At 36.3% G+C, this 21818-nt stretch overlaps 1 protein-coding gene across 6 annotated transcripts in view; it reads left to right on the top strand.

Moving 5' to 3' along the window:
- Positions 1 to 21818, top strand: part of gphnb (gephyrin b) — a 92424-nt gene that overhangs the window by 20836 nt on the left and 49770 nt on the right. For all 6 annotated transcript variants that reach the window (XM_052095594.1, XM_052095593.1, XM_052095591.1 and 3 more), the window contains exons 2-4: positions 5509 to 5587; positions 17073 to 17130; positions 17343 to 17435. In XM_052095594.1, coding sequence (XP_051951554.1) covers positions 5509 to 5587; positions 17073 to 17130; positions 17343 to 17435 — 230 coding nt within the window. The remainder of the gene's footprint in view (positions 1 to 5508; positions 5588 to 17072; positions 17131 to 17342; positions 17436 to 21818) is intronic.

Here is a 21818-nt window from a genome sequence, read left to right as displayed (position 1 = left end):
CCTCATTTGATACCCTGCTAACCAATAAGACATGCAAGCTAACAAAGCAGTGATGTCATCTCCTGCAAAACCTATTGGTTAAGAGCTGAGAATGTAACCCTTTCTTTAATTATATTAGCTTGCATGCCATCAGTGTCAAACAGGGTGGTAATAGGGCATTTCTTAGAGGTGGTCCTGAAGGAAATCTATACAGAATATACTGTCTTTGGCCAAGTGCCTACTATTTAAGAAATTGAACAGTATGAATCAGATTGAATACTAGCATAATGCCTAGTGCATACTCTGTAGTACATAATGTAAACGTAAAATTGGATCCAGCTCATACAAATTCTGTTTTGGGTTTAATAGAATTATTTACAATATATATATATATATATATATATATGATCTGTATATCTGTAAAAGGCATTTGAAAACTACCAAAATGAATGAATGCCTGGTAAAAAGGTTTCAAGTCAGTTTTAATGTGACCTTCATATAACAAATAGATCAAAGTTGACATATGTTCGAGAATGAACAACAGTAGTATATTTTACATTGTTGTCATCATCTTTGTGATCATTTTGGACATAAACATGTTATTATTGTGCATTTTTAAATGCATCTTATGTAAAAAATAAATAAATCAAAAAAAATATCTAGCTCGTGGCAGTCCAGTCAAATACACTTATTAGTAAAAAAAAAGAGTTAGTGGTTTATATTACATTCAGTTCATTCATTACACTGGAAACGGAAGGTCAAGTCGAGCACATTGCATTATTGTTGTATGCTGCACATTTTGGCAAATGTAGGTCATTCTGGAATTCCATGAACATAAAAAACATATACTGTGCACAGTAAACATAATATTATTGCAGAGATATTATTAATAGGAATCGTACTGAATATTATGCTATTCTGAACATTCAATGCATTGTTATCTCTTGTATACTCAACATTTTGGCAAGTATCATACTGAAAAATTACTAATATTAGTAGGACAGTATGCTATTCTAAACAGCCCATTTCATGGTAACATTCCCCATGTTTATGGCACAGCTGTGAATTATAAGTTGAACTATATGCATTTAAAAAAAACAATAAACGGTGTAAATCATGCATTGCATTTAATCATATGGAAGCTTATTTCCATCACAATGAAAATGCTTATGAGATACTAAATCATATTTATTATACTGTATTTAATGTCATCATTTATATATAAAAACATAATTTTGAGAAACTAAGTCATAATTATGAGATTAAAAGTCATAAATGTGAGCAATCCAAATTATGAAAAAGTAAGTCTTGATTATGAGATTTAATGATATATCTCAGAATTAGGTCTTTTATCTATTAAAGATTTCTCAGCATCTCATAATTATTACTTTTATTAATTCTTAATTCATTTTGATTCACTGTCTCATAATTTTGCCTTTGTATCTCATAATTATGACTTATTATCTCATAAATATTACTTAGTATCTCATAATTATGACTTATTATCTCATAATTTTGCCTTTGTATCTCATAATTATGACTTATTATCTCATAATTTTGCCTTTGTATCTCATAATTATGACTTATTATCTGGTAAATATTACTTAGTATCTCATAATTATGACTTATTATCTCATAAATATTACTTAGTATCTCATAATTATGACTTTCAATCTCATAAATATTACTTAGTATCTCATAATTATGACTTTCAATCTCATAAATATTACTTAGTATCTCATAATTATGACTTTCAATCTCATAAATATGACTTAGTATCTCATAATTATGACTTATTATCTCAAAAATATTACTTAGTATCTCATAATTGTGACTTATTATCTCAAAAATATTACTTAGTATCTCATAATTATGACTTATTATCTTGTAAATATTACTTAGTATCTCATAATTATGACTTTCAATCTCATAAATATTACTTAGTATCTCATAATTATGACTTTCAATCTCATAAATATTACTTAGTACCTCATAATTATGTTCAATCTCATTAATACTAATTAGCATCTCATAATTATGACTTATTATCTCATAAATATTACTTAGTATCTCATAATTATGACTTTCAATCTCATAAATATTACTTAGTACCTCATAATTATGATGTTCAATCTCATTAATACTAATTGGCATCTCATAATTATGACTTATTATCTCATAAATATTACTTAGTATCTCATAATTCTGACTTTCAATCTCATAAATATTACTTAGTATCTCATAATTATGACTTTCAATCTCATAAATATTACTTAGTACCTCATAATTATGATGTTCAATCTCATTAATACTAATTAGCATCTCATAATTATGACTTATTATCTCATAAATATTACTTAGTATCTCATAATTCTGACTTTCAATCTCATAAATATTACTTAGTATCTCATAATTATGACTTTCAATCTCATAAATATTACTTAGTATCTCATAATTATGTTCAATCTCATTCATACTAATTAGCATCTCATAATTATGACTTATTATCTCATAAATATTACTTAGTATCTCATAATTATGACTTTCAATCTCATTAATACTAATTAGCATCTCATAATTATGATTTATGTCATAAATATTACATAAATATCATAATTATTTCTTTCTCAAATGTTTACTAAAAATGTTGAATATGTATCTTTTAATTAGGACCTTTTTATCTTAGAATTATGACTTACCTCTTAAATATGTTATCTCGTAAATATTACTTTGTGTCTCATAATTATGTCTTTAAATCCCATAAATTGACATTTACTACATACGTATCTTATAATTAGGACTTTTTATCTCATTATTATGACATCTAATAATTAGAACTTTTTATCTTATAAATATCACTTAGCATATCATAAATATGACATCCTAAAGCACTTTTTTATGTTGCGGAAACAGGCTTTCATGTTGAGTGGATCGTCTTGTAACTTGCATTTCAGTGTCTGCAGAGAAAGACATTGTTCTTCCATTTTCACTACAATGCATTTGTTTGCCGTTCTCCCCTCGAATAACTTGTCATTAGTTTGTATCTGTTTTTGTTTTGTTTTTTGCATGTTTTCTTGTTCAAGGTTTAGCACTGATTAATTAATCCATTCCTAATTATCACATTGTGAGCTTCAAACAGCTCATATCCTGTTGCCTTTTGGTCTGTGTACCGATCACACATGCATCACGGCAGCACTGCTTCATTTGAACTGTACCCCTGTAAACTCAGCAACTCTTGAAGGAAACGTAAGATTGTAATAAAGCGTGACCTTGTTATACATTAGCATAATCCAATTAACAGCTGTCGAACATAATGAATGCAGACAAACATTTGCCTATTTCTGGAGTAACAGACTTTTGATTTAAGAATCTCTCTGGAAATCATCTCGAGTTTCAAGGTGTTCAAAGCTTTTCCTTTAAGGGCTGTTCAGACCAAACGCGTTACGTGGTGCAACAAATATAACAGAACGCAGGTGTCTCGAGACGCGTTTGACACTCATATGCGAAAGAACAGAGAGATGTTAGCGCAATGGTCGAAGATGTCTGTGTAATGCATGTTTACATAGAAAAATAATTGAAAAACAGTGCAAAGAGATTTCAACTTTTAGGAGTACAAGAGCATGCAGTTGACCTCAGAAATCACTGACAAGGACTTAAAGTCCAATTTGGATTTGGTTAGTCTTAAATACAGTATCTCGACTATGATGCAGGGTAGAGCTAGTATAGAATCCATGAATCAACAAACCATGTCATGACCTTATAAAGAGAGTAAATCAGATATCCATCAGCTTTATTGAGCTAAATGCTGGAACACCCAACAAGCCCAAAAACATGTTCACATTCTCGCTCTCTCTTATTCTGTATTCTGTGTCTTATCCTATCTTGTAATGGCTGCATTAACATTCCTTTAAAGCTTGACTCCACTGCAGATCCTCTTCATCACCATCTTCATCTCTTTCTCTTTTTTGCATATATGCGTGTGCTGATCTTCTGTTTTAACTCCTCGCTGTTGTCATAAATGAAGGCTTTGGAAATTCTTTGGTCCATGTACGTTCTTTAACTCTAACAGTTCATTAGGACTGAATTTTGGGGGGGGGTTCAAGGGTGTGATACACCCCCACATCACCCAAAATCTTGAGAAGGATATAGCTGCTTGCAGAACTCCAAAAAAGGGGTGGAAGCTCCAAACCGCTATCAAAGACATACTAGCCCCTAACTGTGGGTGTTAGTGCCGCCTCTTTTGGAGTTTCCACCCCCATTTGTAAATCTCCAGGGTGCAGTAATACTTCATTTAATTTCATGGGCATACCCCAAATTTATCTCACTCACACTCCCAGACTCCCACAATTTAACCTCCTGAGACCCGAGTGTGACTGCTGTGTTCATTTTCCATTTCCCTTTTTTTGATTTGTAGCCAGTAGCACCTAATAAACAAGCACAAAACAAAATCTAGAGCAAACAGTTTTCCTAAAAACGTATGTCCACATATGTGGACAGTGGGACAAAGTCGTCCAATCGCTGCCAACCATGTTAAAATAAAATGATACATTATAAATGTTGAATCTATGAACTGATGATCATCGTCACATGTGTGTCAAACATGTCGAGTGATCCAAACATCATCTGCAGCCTGAAACTGAACTTTTGACTGGATTTTAGGAGTGAACGCACTTAACTGCATAGAGAGCTATAGGATGCACTACTCGCCTTGCACCCTATTTAGTGCATTACTAAACCTCCAGTGTGCTGTCTGTCTGCACTGGTCTCAGAACAGTTTGAAATGTACCTTATTTTCATCCTAACTCCATATAAACCTCTGAAAGACACATTTTGCAGCTTTTGGATGCATCCATTGATTCTCAGTGTGACTGCACAGTCAATATATGATTTCTAAGGAAAAATGTGCTTAAATACACATCAGTGTACATTGTGTTTATCAGCGTGGCGTTTGGCAAAAAATGGCATATTGTATGACTCTTTTGACTCAAACAGGTTTCAATGTAAAAACTTAATTAGGTTTTTGACCAGATATAGTTTTGTTGGCATTTCTCCCAAAGACAAACTTCGCTGTGGTCAGCACCATGTTGTTTTGTCACATGACTCTTGCATTGAAACCCTTTACTGACAGCACAGAATCTCCTGAACTGAATGAATTAAATGATGCGTTGCGTTGCGTTGTTCATTCCCTTATTAAAGTCATACACAGTACACAGTCTTGTACCTTTTGTCTTTTAGTTTGATTTTCAAAAACAGTTTTACTTTAAATGAAAGTTTGTAATGTTGTGATTCACCTCGGAGATGGTTGGTTTTGTTTATGACTTACAACTCTTTCATGACGGATTTTATGAAATCCCAATAAATGGTACTACCTGAATACTTATAAATAAATAAAGTATGCGGGCACAGCTGCACTTTATTGTGAATACATGCATCCCACCCTTGCGGTTGTATGATTTGTAACATTATTTGAACAGCAAAAATACTCTGTTACGTTAATCCTGTAATGTCCTCTTTCTGTTTGTTTGGCAGTAAGTGACAGCTGCTTTCGAAATCTCGCTGAGGACCGCAGCGGGATCAACCTCAAAGACCTCGTGCACGACCCGTCCCTGTGAGTGACATTGACAGCACACACACACACACACACACACACACACACACACACACACACACACACACACACACACACACACACGATATATCTGGTTGACTCTTAACTCTTGCTTTTCACACCATTTAAACCATCAAAAATACTGTAGTATGCCAATATATACTGTTAGAAATGGGGGTTTTGAAAAGGGTTTTACACCCTGAGGCCACAAGGGAACCTTCTAACGTTCATATGATGTCATAGGAGAACCATTCAAATATGATATGATGTCATAAATAGAAGAACCTATTAATGTTTCTTGATTTCATTTCAAAACATGAAGTCACAGAGGAACCTTTAGAAGTTGCTTTGATAAATTAATAGATGTATTATGCATCACTACAATAACTCTACAGTAAAAAACAAAATAGCTCTTTTGTTGTTTTTGTAGTTGGTTGATGATTGATGATCAAGAGGTGCACTAGCGACTGTTGCTAGCATTTAGCCTCCTTGTTAGCGCACCCGCCTCCCATGCCGGAGATGCCGGTACCGACGAGACTCCAACGTGCCATATGGCTAACCGAGATTTCAGTCCTAAATTCCCCTTTACTGTATAAGACCTGCTGATTGATACTTTAATCACAGATGAGTTCAGTTGTCTTGTAACTACTAAACGTTACTTTAAAAGATTAAGTAAATTTTACTTGAGACAAATAAGTACGTTTACTTAAAAAGGCACCCAAACCGATTGCCATAAAAAAATCAAAGTAAGGTCAACTAGATCGATTTTACAGTGTGTCAATCAAACTTAAATAAAGTTTAGTAACTATGCTTTGGTTAGCACAGCAATTCCTCAACGAAGCAAGCAATCAATTTCACATGTGACAGCTACATGTGCTCATTGTTAGCTCAAGCTCCACTCTTCATCACTCTGTAAACCCGAACAGTACTACTAACTTAGGGTTTGTTCAAACTTGTAGTGCGGTTCTCTTGGTCCTCTCGGTCAGGACCAAAAATGAAAATGATACATTTAGTCCTTGTTCGTTTAGCGTTCACACTGGCATTTTTAACACTGAACCTAGTTCAGGAAAAGTCCCGACCTGATTGGACAGCTTTAATGACGTATATTTTCTGATGTAACTTAGCGAACATCCAAAACTATGCTGGCGAAATGCGCTCGTTGGATGTAATGGTCCCGAACTGTAATGGGCAACATAGCTCCTATTAGGTATTAGGCAAATTACTTCCTGTTTTTGGTCCGTTTAGAAGTCTTTGGTCCATGTTGCGTTCATATATCAATCAAACCGCACCAGAGTTCGTTTGGAAGCGGACCAAGACCCACTATTCGGCGGTCTTGGTCCGCTCGTTTAGTCCGCACCAAGGTTCGGATGACAGCATTCACACTAACAGAGCAATCGCACCAGAGTTCGTTTTAATCGAACCTGTCAAGTGTGAACACACCCTTAGAAACATTATCGGTGTAGCAATCAATACCAGTTATTTAGTTAAACTTCTATGCTTTCTTAAATTTGATTTGAGTCTATGTTTTTGAGTAAAAAATCATTTTTCACCAACGTCTTTTTTACATTTATGGACTTTTCAAAACATGTCAGAGCTGTAGCCTAGCAGGCTGCACTCATGACATGTGGCGCTAATGCGTCGCAGGTGACCCGAATTCGAATCCCGGCTTGTGAGGTCCTTTCCCGATTCTATTCCCACTCTTCTCCCCTGCCATTTCCTGTCTCATCTCGTCTACAAGGGTTACAACAAAAGTTTTGAGTACTCTCAACTTATCGGGTTTTACAGTGCATAATGGTAACCCCAAAACTCCAACATAACAAAACATTAAACACTAGCAAGTATCCATCTTTATATTCAGCTTGCGCAAAAACACAAAATAACACTTAATTATGCTGGGAAATGGAAATCTCCTGCCCAGTTTCATCAATGCTACATTTACACCACAAAAAGTATCAATGTAGTCCCAAAACTTGGGAATTCCATTTAACGTAATGAAATCAAGATGTAATGTAATGTTCTAGAATACTAGAATACAAGCAGCAAAACTCCTTTGTTTGAGTATATACTAAACATAATATTCCAAACATGACTCTTCTTCATTCATGTTTATTTGGAGACATTGATGTCAGGATATCCATTGAGTGCTCATCCAGGGTTCCCTCTGGTGTTTTGCACGTGAAACGTGTGGTTACATTGAAGCCCTGATGGATATCAATGTCAGATTTACTTGTAAAGGCCAAGTGTTATTTTGTAATGTAATAGTACAGGAATGAAATGTGTGTGAAGCATATCTCAGACTGAAAGATGTGCCATTTTTATCAATACAACACACATAAGCGGTGCTGCACACTTTTCATGAACGATTAGGGAGTGTTCGCTGCAGAAAGTCTTTGAAAGAGCTGTCAGGTGAGACAGATAAAACTCAAGTGGGTTTGGGGAAAGAGATGACAGGTGCTGAGGGACGACACAGATAAAGGTTGTGTGTTAAGTGTGAACGCAGCCCGTTCCGATGGAGGACAGAGAGACATCAGACGAGAAGAGGATGGGCGGACAGGACGGCTTTCTGCTGCGCTCTTGTCCTCACGCGACTCTAGCTGTTACATCCACTGTCAGTTTCACTAATTGGCGGCACTAAAAATAACCAGTGAATAAATCAGATGGGTGACATGTGGCTCATCTTTCACTGACCCTTGTTAGATAGACTGAGAGAGAAAGCTGACCTTCTGCATGTTGAAATAGTCTGTCTACGGTTCACTGAGAAAATGTTGTTCCAGCATCATGTGTATGAAAGCTCTTCGAGTTTTATTTCATATTTGAGTAAATCTAACGAAAACATGTCTGGGTCACATTTCAGTTCCATTCCGTTGCGCTCCTGTTTAAAATAACTTGTTGTTTTTTAAATTCCGTATGCGTCAGAGGGACTTTTTTGCTTGCATCAGATCTCGCACCATGAATTCTGCACTAGTTTGAAGTACTTTTAAAACACGTCTCGCGACCCCTGCATTCTGTTCCTTTCAGCTGCGCTCCATCCAGCTGTTTATAACACAAGAACGTGTCTTATGTGAACGCCCCCTAAGAGTGTTTTCACATAGTGTGTCAGTGAGGGTCCCTGTGCCCTTCAGCAGCGCTTTAAAATGTGCCGAAACTCGCCATTCAGCACAAAGGCACTCCATTATTAATTACATAACAGCAGCTGATGGCCTTCGTTTGGGAGCACATCCAGAACTGAAGTAGGCCCGTAAAGCTGGGTCACAGATGTGTGTAGCTCTCTCTCTCTCTCTGTCTGTCTTTCTTTTATTCATACCCTGAGGAATGCGGCGAGGCCAGGAATGATGTTTTTAACTGTGGCGGGGTCCATATGACAGCAGCGCTCGATTAAACAGTCATAACTCTTCCATTAGACCGAGAAAGACTGGGCAAACGTCTTTGGCACTAGGAAGGGAAAATGCAACTCTGACACTGTGCCAAAAATATCATGGAAAATGTATGCTAGCATTGGAGGATGTCATTTCTTCCATTTTTTTTAATTGTAGGAAGATCTGTTTTCTAGACAATTCTTTAACAAAAGTTTAGGAAGAAAAGTTGATGCAATCCCTCCAGACATACCGTAGATATTTTCAGAATATCAGTTCCATACTAGTACAGAGTTTAGTCATGGAAAACCTGGAAATATCAGTAAAAATAGTGGAAAAGTCTTAGTAATAGTGCAAAAAATAAATAAATACAATTCGAAATCAGTATTTATGCCAGTAACAAAATCTACATCATCTTATAAATACACACAAATACATATAAACATTTTTTTTTTGAGTAAAATGTCAACTTTTGTCAGTCAAATAATTCAATTAGGTTTATATTTAATTTGATAGCCATTTTTTATATATATATTTTTACACTACAAAAAATATATATATTTTTGCCAGAAAAAAATCGACATCTTAAAATAAAGAAATATTTACTTAAGCGAAACTGCATAAGAAAATATGACTTTTTTTTAAGGGAATATATTATACTGTATATTATATATATAACCTTAAATGCCTTTTATTTCTTGTTGTTTTAAGGATAAACCTCTCTAAATATTGTTAGATTTATTCTATAATCTCAAATAACTGGAAAAGTCATGGAAAGACCATGGAAATGTATTGGTCAAAAGGTTTGGGAACTCTACTAATGGTACTATTTTGAATGTGTGTACTGTATAGTACTTATACTATAGTACACAGTATGGAAAGTTTCAGAATGCTTGGAATACCTGGATGGGTTTTCACGCAAAAACCCTGCAAAGTTCTGGGAATGTTAGTTTATGGTAACAAAAATAAAACCAAAAAATAAGAAAAGTGTTAGAAAGCATTCTGTGTAAATACTTCTTAGATTGTATCACAAAAACCTCCCTGCAGCATTCTGGGAACGTTATTTCATAGTTATAAAGGACTCACTCTATGTTGGTTGTCTTTAACTACAATGTACTTAATCATTTGAATTGGAGATGTTTACTTATCAATGTAATGACTCCCCTGCTCTTACTTGATCGAGAGCCCCATGAACATTTTGCCATCGGATTGCTCAAGTTCCGTGTTTCTATACAAATTTTGTGAGACAGAATTACATAACAGAAGAAAATCTATTAAACAAACTCCAGCCAATATGCTGTATAAACACAAAGAATATGTAGATTCATAACCGTCCCGAAGGAGTCTTACTATACAAAACAAACTCCAGCCGCTAGGCGGAACCAGCATAAAAGAAACAAAAAAGGCGCCCAGTTTCCTCGGACAGTCAAGTGAATGTTCAATGAGTCAGGCCCGCTCGGCTGCAACGCAAGCACCACAGAATGACCCACTCACTTCATGAAGGATATTGTCAGTTGGGGACATGAAAATACTTTGCGTCCATTCTTAGAATTTATTCTCGAGTACGGTCATAAAAACGCATTTGTGCAGGGAACTTCTATATTATGCGGCGGATCGGAATCTGCCATTGCTGGTTCAAAACAAATGATGCGTCCAAACCTCCATTAGTAATTCAGAAAGGTCACTTCAGGAATAATTGTGCTTGTGCTGTTTCTTGTTAGTTATTGGATAAACAAGGACAGATGGATGTGTGTGTGAAGAGAGAGAGAGAGAGATAGCATGTGCGATCACCTTTTGCCACACCCAAGCAGAGATGCTGTCAGCTTTCTGAAGATCCAGCTTTCTCAGTGGAATAGCCATTTGCAAGAGTCATTCACTATAGAAACCGCAATGTCCTCCGCCATTTTAGACAGTGTGCCCACTCCAATGTGTAAAGTCCGATAAGAGGTAAGCACCAGTTTGTATAATTAATCAGTCTGTTTGGTCTCTCAGCTGTGATGAGCCGAAATGCTGAAGTTGTTCGTTTAAAGCCATTTAAAGCCATTTCCTAGCTTTAGTAGTAATACAAGTGATCACGGAGTGCTGTATGTAAACACTGGCTGATGCGAAATTCACTTCACGTCACCTAAATGGCTCATATTACCCATAAAAGGGATCTTTTGCCACCCCCTCCTGGCTAACAAATGTAATGTAAAAAAAGACAAACAGTAGTTCCTAACACATCTGCACTGCTCTTACACTTTAGTTTAGAACGGCACGAACACAAGTTGAGTGATACACACACAGTGAAGCGTCCGGGTGCTAATAGTGTCAGACCATCAGTGCTCATGGAACATCTCTTGACCAATCAGATTCGAGGACCGGAACTAACTGTTGTTGTGTGTATATGTGTATATATATATATATATATATATATGTATATGTGTGTGTGTGTGTGTGTATGCTTTAAGTAAAGTGATAAAAGACAAAAGTCTTCTTATAAACATCCATCAGATATGTTTAAGTGGTTATAAGACATTGCTGGAAGTTATATACAGCACATTACACATGCACAAAATAACACACATTTAATGTACATTTTGAGATATTACGTGATACACTTGTAAAGCTACATGATTAATATATATCAGAATGTCTCTCAAGAGAAAAACATATATTTGTTGACATGTAAACACACCCAAAAATAAGTGAAGAAGTGATTCTATACTGTACTCAATATATTCAATAAACTTGAATGTTTGTGCATGTTATTTGGAGACTTATTTATAAATAACTTCCGCTATATAAGTTGGACTTGTGTATGTATTGCATGTTACAAGTTTATGTTATGCCTGTTTATAAGAAGATACTTTTGTAACTTTACTTAAAGCAGGTAAAGAACACATATAATACGATGATGTCATAAAGCCTTTTGACTGTTTACACTATACAGCACTTATAATATTAACTTTATAAGCTTCTGCTGCATTAAGATTAGATGTTGCTTGTGTTATAATGCATTATATTCTAAAGCATAACTATGAAAGGGGAAATCTTGTAATGTTTTATAACTGTAGTTATAATTATTTATGAGAAGTTATAACTTATTACAATGTGCATTATGAGACATTATGAATTCAGTATAATGCATTTATAACGCCTTTACAATGCATTATAAAGACACCTAATATAAAGTGAAACATTATAAAGATAAAATCTAAAGAGAACGTCCCTAGAACATAGAAATTGGTTCTCGGGAACCATATGCTAACATTAGGGGAACATTCTGTGTTTGCTAAGCTATAACATTTGGGGATAATGTCCTGTATACAGAAAACAGAATACTAATGTTGTGTACTTGATCTATCAAGTGTGATGAATAAACAGAATTTATCATCATCTCTTTCTTGACTCATTGTTTGATTTGACTGCCAAAAGTTGACATTTTTACTCACTATTGGCACAAAATGACCGTGTTTATTTATGAAATGCTAGCTTTATGCCACTCGCTGAATTTAACATTTAATGTAGTAAGATCATGTGACAGGAGTTTAGCTTACCACTGTTTAAAACATTTATTGTTGCATACTGAATACAGTTTTACATACTATTTAAAAAACAAGTATGGAGTGTAGTGTGTACTGTGTAGTATGCAGTAGACTAGTGTTCCATTCTGAACATAATACATCACCAACCTCTTTCTTCTTGGTTTAGTTTCCACCTCACTTCCTGTTCCCCTCCTCTTCTGCTTCCAGAACGTCTGGAAATAATTTTTTACGAAGGTCTGTAATATTTCATTTTTAGCCCAGCTCAACAGTCGGTTCCCCAGGACAAATGATTTCCACACACTGGCTCACTTTGACGCTTAAATATCTCCAGTTGGACTATTACAAAACAATTAACTCGATGATTTTGCCACTGGGCCAAAATGCAACATCGTTTGAATTTCATTAAGACTTGAATTCTGTTGTACGATGATTATGACTCCTCAATCAGAAACCCACTGAAATATTCAACACCAAGTAATCTCTCGCTGAAATATGCATTAGAAAAAAATGACTGTCATGAAATGTATTGCCTTTTTTCTCTTAACAGTAAAGATACTAAATTGAAAAATATATATTTCTGTATTTCTGAATAAAATGTGAGTGGTGCTTGAGTTCTGAGTGCTCTTTTATTGTGTTGCCATGCAGTTGCTAGGGTGTTGTTGGTGGTTGCTAGGGCATTGCTACAGTAGGTGGTTTCTTACTAAGTCAAAAGAGCCAACCCTGTGATATACTGATCTGTAGATATGGCTCAGTCCCCCCTTTAATATAAGTCTATGGGACTTTTCATGCATTTAACCACCTAAACGCCCTGGCAGCCGCCTAGAACACCCTCATCATGGCCAGCAAGTTTTGTACGGTCTATTCAATATTGCATAAATAATACTGTACGCAGACATCATCTTCATCTTCACCCTGAATGTACCGTCAAATCCTCCATCACAAAACTTTCAGATGCGCCTACTTTCTGTCTTTGTGCAAAGTCACCTTCCCGACTAACAAAGCATTGATTTAAATACCTCGCCGTAACTCCCCCTACCTTCTTTATAGTTGCATCCTGTGTGAAACTTTGAGCTAAAGTCAAGCTTCAAACTCCTTTACAAACAGCAATGACAACTTCTCTGTACACGTTCTTCTTAAAAGGCCAGATGCTTTTATCTTTTTATTTCTCTGGTCCACTTATAATGTTAGGCAAGGTTTTTTTTTGCATGAACAAGTTTTAATGACTGTTTTCCATCCTCTCTGTGACGCTTAATCGGCTACATCTCAAAGCAGACCTGCCCTTAGAATTAAAAAGACGACATATTTTTCCTTTCAGACTTCTATATGTACATGACCTCTGTTATGATTGGCTAACCACCACATAATGTCATATTTTACATCGTTCATCAGGATGGTTCAAGTTGCTAAATACTGAATAGGTTTTTATATGTAAAAATGGGCTGTCATATGTTAATATTCTCATCATTGTGATGTCATAACCGTGATCATTTATAGATATGTTTCATTTTCTGTTAATGCATGATTTTCTGTAAAGCTGCTTTGAAACGATGTGTGTTGTGGAAAGTGCTATACACATAAAATGACTTGACTTGACAATCGAGCCGCCCACTTTTTCAGCCATCTTGGAAGCGTACTTATTTGTCCCATTCATTTTTAAAAAAAAATTTTCATAGGGATTTCATAAAATCCTTCATAAAAGAGTTTTATACCAAGAACCAAACCAACCATCTCCAAGGTGAATCACAACATTACAATATTTGAAGCAAAAAAAGTATTTGAAAATCTGACAAAAAGACAAAGATACAAGATTATGTACTTAATGTCTTTAAAGGGACAGTTCATCAAAAATTAAAAAAAATTCCCTCATCATTTACCCACCCTCGTGCCATTCTAGATGTGTTTGACTTTCTTTCTTCTGCTGAACACAAAGATTTTTAGAAGAATATTTCAGCTCTGTAGGTCCATACAATGCAAGTGAATGGTGACCAGAACTTTGCTCCAAAAAGCAAATCAAGGCATCATAAAAGTAGTCCATAAGACTCAAGTTGTTTAATCCATGTCTTCAGAAGCAAAATTATATGTGTGGGTGAGAAATAGATCAATATTTAAGTCCTTTTTTTACTATAAATCTCCACTTTCACTTTCACTTAGTTTTTGGCAATTCACATTCTCGGTGCATATTGCCACCTACTGGGCAGGGAGGAGAATTTCTAATACATAATCAAATTATCACAATAAAAAAAGTGATGTCATCACATTACTTTTGATTACTTTAGGATTACCTCAAGGTCTCATACAGTATGTGAATAATTCAAGATAAAAGCAATATGATCTCGAAGACTTTTAAAAATGTCCAAATATGTTTGAATAATGTTAAAGTGTAACTGTTATTAAATATCAGAAACAAACATAAAAAAAAATAGATTGAACCCTTTTTTAATATGTCTTTAATAACTTATTCCTACTTTTGAATTGAGTTTGAAATGCTGCATTTGCCCTCATCAAGACATTTTTCAAGAATAATTCCTTGCATTGCCCCCCCCCCCCAAGTCTGCCCAAGAAGAATTGCAAATCACGTAATCGAATCAAAAATGATGAGAAAATATAAAACTTTTGATTTAAAGTATTTAAATAAAATACACTGTTGAGCCAAAACATTATGACCACCTGCCCCTGGAGGTGTACTCTTGTATCTGGCACCAAAACATTACCAGCAGATCCTTCAAGTCCTGTAAGTTGCGAGGTGGAGCCACCGTGGATCGGACTTGTTGGTCCAGCGCATCCTATAGATGCTCAATCTGACTGAGATCTGGGGAATTGTGAGGCCAGGGCAACACCTTGAACTCTTCATCATGTTCCTCAAACCATTCCCGTACAATGTGTGCTGTGTGGCAGGGCGCATTATCCTGCTGAAAGAGGCCACTGCCTTCAGGGAATACCATTGCCATGGAGGGGTGTACCTGGGCTGCAACAATGTTTAGGTAGGTTTTTGCCATGGTAGACCTTCTGTCGGTTCGGACCACTGTCGGTAGTTACTCACCACAGCTGAGCGGGCGCACCCTACAAGCCTTGCTGTTTCAGAGATGCTCTGACCCAGTCGTTTGGCCATAACAAATTGGCCCTTGTCAAAGTCACTCAGGTCTTCACTCCTGCATTCAACACGTTGACTACGAGAACTGATTGTTTGCTCACCATCTAATCTACCCAGACCTTTAGGAGATGATCAACATTATTAACTTCACCTGTGAGTGGTCATAATGTTTTGGCTCATCTGTGTATTTTAAGTTTATTGCAAAATATTCAGATATTTACTAATATATAGTAGTTTTAGAGTGTAAGACGATGACTCGAGTAATTCACAGTGTGTCATTGGAGTGGGCGATCGCTGCAGAGCTCATTGGTGCACTTTGTTGGCCGCCGTTCTCTGATTGGTAGATTGTTTCTCTTTAGGATCATGGGTAATGTAGTACTTCACCAGGAATTCTGCTATTAAACAATTGGAATAATGCAGACTGATGGCTTTAACTGAAGCATATGTCATCGATTAACAACCATGGAGATCACGGTAGGTGTTTTTTTAATGGTATATAAGTTATTGTCCACTATGGCAAAAATGAATGGGATTTTACTTCCGGATCCAGACTGCAGGTTTGTTTCAGTAACTGATCAGGACTACTTTTCAGTTGAGAATATTGGGGGATTGGTGTCCCTCCAGTAATCACAACAAGCGATTGAAACCCAACCAAACAACACACACACCCCAAATTTATACCATGATCAATGGCACATGTAAATGCTTCAATGCCATTGTGTACATAATACATTGTAATCTATTATTGTTTCAAGATACACCTTTTATCTCTATTTGAATATGAATATTCTGCAAATGATATTTTCTAAAACAGTAGGCTAGATGCTTTACTCTCCAGTATCCAGAGCGATATATAGTCACACCTGTCAGAGTAAAATATGGTAACCCTCGAGTGTTACCGAGTTCATTATTTGCATAAATAACATTATACTGATAGCAAATAGCTTAGGCTCGTTCCTCCGTTTCCAAGGTAACCACTTGGACTACAGCATCTAGTGGCAGCGAGTCTGCGTCTGTGTGTGTATTTGGGATGTTAGACAGTCTGTCTCTCTGACACAGGTAGATGCACTGGATTTAGAATATTGCCTGTGTGAAAAAATAATCGAATCCCTTTTCTTTTCTTTTCTCGTGAAACTTCATTACTTTTCGGTTCACTCAATTCACTCTCAAAATTTGATTGTGACTCACAGCCGTAAGGGTCCATGTCTTCTGTCACGAGGAGATAGGATGCTGTAGTTTCCTAAAAATAACACGCAGAAAAAAGAGAATGAAAAAGAGACCTTACATAAGACCTGTCTGCAGCTCAACACCTTCTGCCTGAAGGCTTTTCTGCCTCTCTCTCTCTCTCTCTCTCTCTCTCTCTCTTTCTTTCCTCTGCTCTTTTTGTCCTCATTCTCGATATAGCCACTGAATGGCGCTGTATAATAGAAAACAGCCCTGTAGATGCATACTGTATTTATGTATTCCATTGTATTTCCTTGTTCTTGTAACACTGATTTGATTTGTGTTTCCAGGCTTGGAGGAACCATCTCAGCATACAAAATTGTTCCTGATGAGCTCGATGAGATCAAGGTATATTGTAAAGTTAGGTTAAGTAATCATAGTCAATTGTTGTAGAGAACTGTGTGATAAAATGATATACATCACCAATAGTTTTTATATTTAGATTATAGCAGAGCTACTTTAAAGAGCGCTCTAATATAGTTTGGATAGTAGGTAGGGCTTAACTTTTGGCTTTTAGTGTAAATGTCAACTGATGTTTGTTTCTTTGCATGGTCGCCTAGGAAACGCTGCTTAATTGGTGTGATGAGAAAGAGTTGAACCTGATTTTGACCACCGGTGGAACTGGTTTCGCCCCACGAGATGTCACTCCAGAGGTACGTCCCATACAGTGTGTATGGTCAGGTTTTATCTATGTAACGCAGTTCAATGGAAAGGAGGAGGCGAGAACCGGCTTGACAATGTAAATCATATTTTAATTACCAACTTAAACAAAAGACAAACATACACATATGACGGACATGTCCGTAAACGATCTCTCTCTCTCTCGCACTATCCTCTGCAGTTGACCTTTATCCCTCTCGGAGGCTTGATTGGCCTAATATGGGTCCGGGTGTGTAGGATCACGACCCGGCCCCGCCCTCCGCTCTGCCACAATCTACATTATGCAGACCAAATATACAGGTTTGGGGAGTAACGGGATTACGTATTTAAAATACAAAATATAAGTAACTGTATTCCACTACAGTTACAATTTAAATGGTTGGTAATCAGAATACAGTTACATTCAAAAAGTATTTTGATTACTGAAGAGATTACTTTGCATTTTATTGTCATTTGGTTCACTTAATGTTTAGTCTATTCAGATGGAAAACATTTATACAAATAAATGATGCGATCCAAAGTGCATTTGAACAGCGGTGAAACACTTTCTTATGATGTGTTACATTCATGCAAATTTACACTGTTGTGAGTGAAAAGGTGGATGTGATGTCTTGGCGCTTAATAGAGTAGCTACATTGTGTTTCTGCAGCTTAAAAAAAACAGTTAGAAACACTTTGACAGATGAAACAAATCCAATAAATACACGATTGCATGACTTGTCAATGTTTTTTTATACGGTTAGCTTATTTTTCAAGATATGCTAACCAATGTAGCCTTGAACATCGTATAGAACGCTGAATTTTCTGCCTCATTCTATGAACAGAATCCACATTCGATCAGAAACGGATGTCGTTGTGTACACTGTGGGGGGATTTTGAAGTTTTGAGCAGCAAGAATAAGTAACCTTGTGTAAATGGTCATGTGAGCATTTAGCATTATGCTTAGCTAAAATGCTATTTCTTGATTTTACGTGCATCTGTTACCAGACACGAGTATATTTTATAATTAATTTCATGACAAAATGCATGTTGGAGCATAACTTGGTTTCTCTATTAAGAACTTTGATATTAGAGCAAAGATGTACTGCAAAGATCATATTCATAAAGAGAATTTAAATATGGTTTTTCTGTAAAAAATATCTAAAAATCCTTAAAACAAGATCAATTTACTTAAGTAGATTTTATATATATATATATGCACACACGCACAGTATATATATAAGTGTATTTTCTTACTTTACTTACATGTTAATAGTCAAAATATGTGAAAGAATTTGCCAGTGCTGAAGGTGTAATCCAAAGTATTTACTGTAGGTACGTTACAAATGACATTTTACAGCATGTATTCTGTAATATGTAGCAGAATATTTTTTTAAAGTAACCCTCCCAACCCTGCAAATACACATTTAGTAAAGGAATATTCTGGGTGCAATACAAGTTAAGCTCAACGGCTGCATAAAAACTGATTTCGACTCGTCCCTACTTTTCTTTTAAAAAAGCTAAATTCGTGGTTACAGTGAGGCGCTTACATTGGAAGTCAATGGGGCCAATTTTTGGAGGGATTAAAGGCAGAAATGTGAGGCTTAAAATTTTATAAAATCACTTATATGAATTCTTCTGTTAAAACTTGAGTATTTATTTGAGCTGTAAAGTTGTTTAGATTGTTGTTTACTGCATGGATGGATTGTGGCTTGCTCCAAGGGGCCTCCTCCACCCAAAAGTAGTTGAGCGGTGGGGGGCCTTAAAGCCCAGGGGTAGTCGAGGGCCCCTGGGCACTGGCCCCATTGGCCCGGTCAGTAATCCGTCCCTGGTTTACTGGGATTACAAGGTTTACTCATGGGTGGAGCCAGGAGTTTATCAAAAGGGGTGGCCAGGCAGGGGCAAGCGATCAGTCTGTGGTGGCACAGAAATATTTGGGTGGCATTCTTATATCGTCAGACTGTGGGGCAATGGGGCGGGGGGGTGAGTGGCGACTTTGGTGTGCGCACATGTTAAGTTTGTACATTTGTACAGAGATGATTTCAACTCTAAAGAACTAAATTGTGTTAAAAAATTACCCCTAAAAATTACTAAAACAGCAATTGCGAGTGGGGTGGCCACGGCCACCCCTGGCCACCCCCTAGCTCTGCCACGTTACATTATCAAGGCAACAAAGATATAACATTGGATACATGTTAACACACATATTGTTTATGTCTTGTGGCTACTGGTCTACTTTTGAAACACTGAGTATTTTAATGTTTACAGATTGGCCCCCATTCCCTTCTTTTTTAAGTGCCTCGCTGTAACCCAGATATTTTTTTTTCTTTTTTTTCTTGTAAATCAACATTATGCCACAAATGCTGTCGATTGAGCTTAACTCGTATTGAACTTGGAATGTTCCTAATAATAAAAATGTAAAACTGCAAAAAGATTTGTGTGTGGCCAGGGGCGAATTAGTATTATTTTACTTCTTAAACAATTATTTTAATAATATATCATTATATTATTTACAATACACATATTTTAATGATATTTTAGGGGGGGACAACCCTCAGATAGGGGGATTTCCACCTATGTGTGTGGCTTATGTTTAGGTGTAAGGGATCGAAAATACCATTAGCTCGGTATCAACACAATAAAGGCCAATGGACAGTCCCCACCATGATGGAAAACACATGTGTGTGTGTTTGAGGGAAATAGAGTGTGAGGTGTGTATTCCTGTCCTGAATAGTCTCTTATAGATAATCAATAACGCACTCCAAAGCTCCGATCCAAAGCAAAAATGCCTCTGAATCACTGCATGAACGATCACTTCCTTCTTTTCAGAACTGACTCTTTTGCAACGGTCACGCTGATCCAAGATCAGATCTCAGCTCGTCTCAACTCTGTCATGTGCAGATGCCTGATATTATATGTTCTTGTGTTTAAGAATCATATATTGAACATCAGGGATGTTGATTAAATGCCCTCAGACAAGCTCTGATGTCACGCCAATGTCAATGTGGTTTTTCATGGAATCTATTTTTCCTGCTTCTCTCTCTCTCTCTCTCTCTCTCTCTCTCTCTCTCTCTCTCTCTCTCTCTCTCTCTCTCTCTCTCTCTCTCACTCTCCCATGAGTCTCATCAGCACTTCTCCTTTGATGTTTTCCTTCGTTCTTCTCCTAGTATCCCTCTCTAATGATGTTTGAAGTGTCATTCAAGGACAGGGAACACACACATACACACACACACACACACACACACACACACACACACACACACTGTTATTATCTAAAGTGAGTGGTAAGATTGTGGAGTCACCAGAGGTTTTATGTCACCAACACACAGGTAAACCCTGTTCATTTGTAGCATTATTGTAAAGCAAACTATAGACAAAAAAAATCATTCATTTCCAATGGAGATTCTGGTGGCTGAAAAGAGTGGTGACTTTCTGCACATGGGAGATTTTAGGATCTGATTAGAGCTTCAGATGTTGAAACAGGGATGCTGAAATGACAAGGAAGAGTGTGACTGACCGACCAACCAGATGTAATGTAATGCCATGGACACACCATACCCGTTTAATGTTTTCCATATAGTAGACTCTTTTCCGTATAAGTCTTTATCTGTCACTCAAGGGTTCGTTTAGACCTCATTGAGCATTCTGTGGTGTGCCTTTTGAGTCATATTGACTGGACGGCCACTTCTAGTGAGAGTACCTATAGTACTAAATCATCTCCATTTATAGACAGTTTGTCTAACTGTGGACAGATGAATATCTAACGGCCACTTCTAGTGAGTGTACCTATAGTACTAAATCATCTCCATTTATAGACAGTTTGTCTAACTGTGGACAGATGAATATCTAACGGCCACTTCTAGTGAGTGTACCTATAGTACTAAATCATCTCCATTTATAGACAGTTTGTCTAACTGTGGACAGATGAATATCTAAACTCTTCCAGATAACTTTTAACCCTTTTTTTTTGTTGTTTTAGGGAATGGTCCACATCAGCAGATTCTACTTGTGAATAGTCTATCTCAAAATCTGATTTTAACTTACAATGATTGCTGTTTAGTCCAAATTATGATTCTTTTTTTAGGGTAAATCAAACAAACTCAAGTCATCAGAAAATATCAAATATCATCAAAAGGCAAATGGAAAAATAAAATCTGGATTTTTGTTTACCCCGCCCAGCCCTAATCACCATTCATAATGTCTAAATTAATGTGTTGACCTCGCTATTTAATGACAACAATTTATATATCTATATACTGTATGAAGAAATGTTTTGTTACAGAAATGGTCTTGAATTCTTTTAAAAATGTGTCTCTTTTAGAAAGTAGCAGATATAATTTATTTTCGTGAATAATAATAAACACTATCACTGAAAAAGTTTTTTGTAGAATTTGTGCC

The sequence above is a fragment of the Xyrauchen texanus genome, chromosome 28 (assembly GCF_025860055.1).
Source record: "Xyrauchen texanus isolate HMW12.3.18 chromosome 28, RBS_HiC_50CHRs, whole genome shotgun sequence".
Taxonomy (NCBI): Eukaryota; Metazoa; Chordata; class Actinopteri; order Cypriniformes; family Catostomidae; genus Xyrauchen; species Xyrauchen texanus.
The sequence above is the reverse complement of the archived record's forward strand: the minus strand, read 5'-3'. Positions and strand labels throughout refer to the sequence as shown.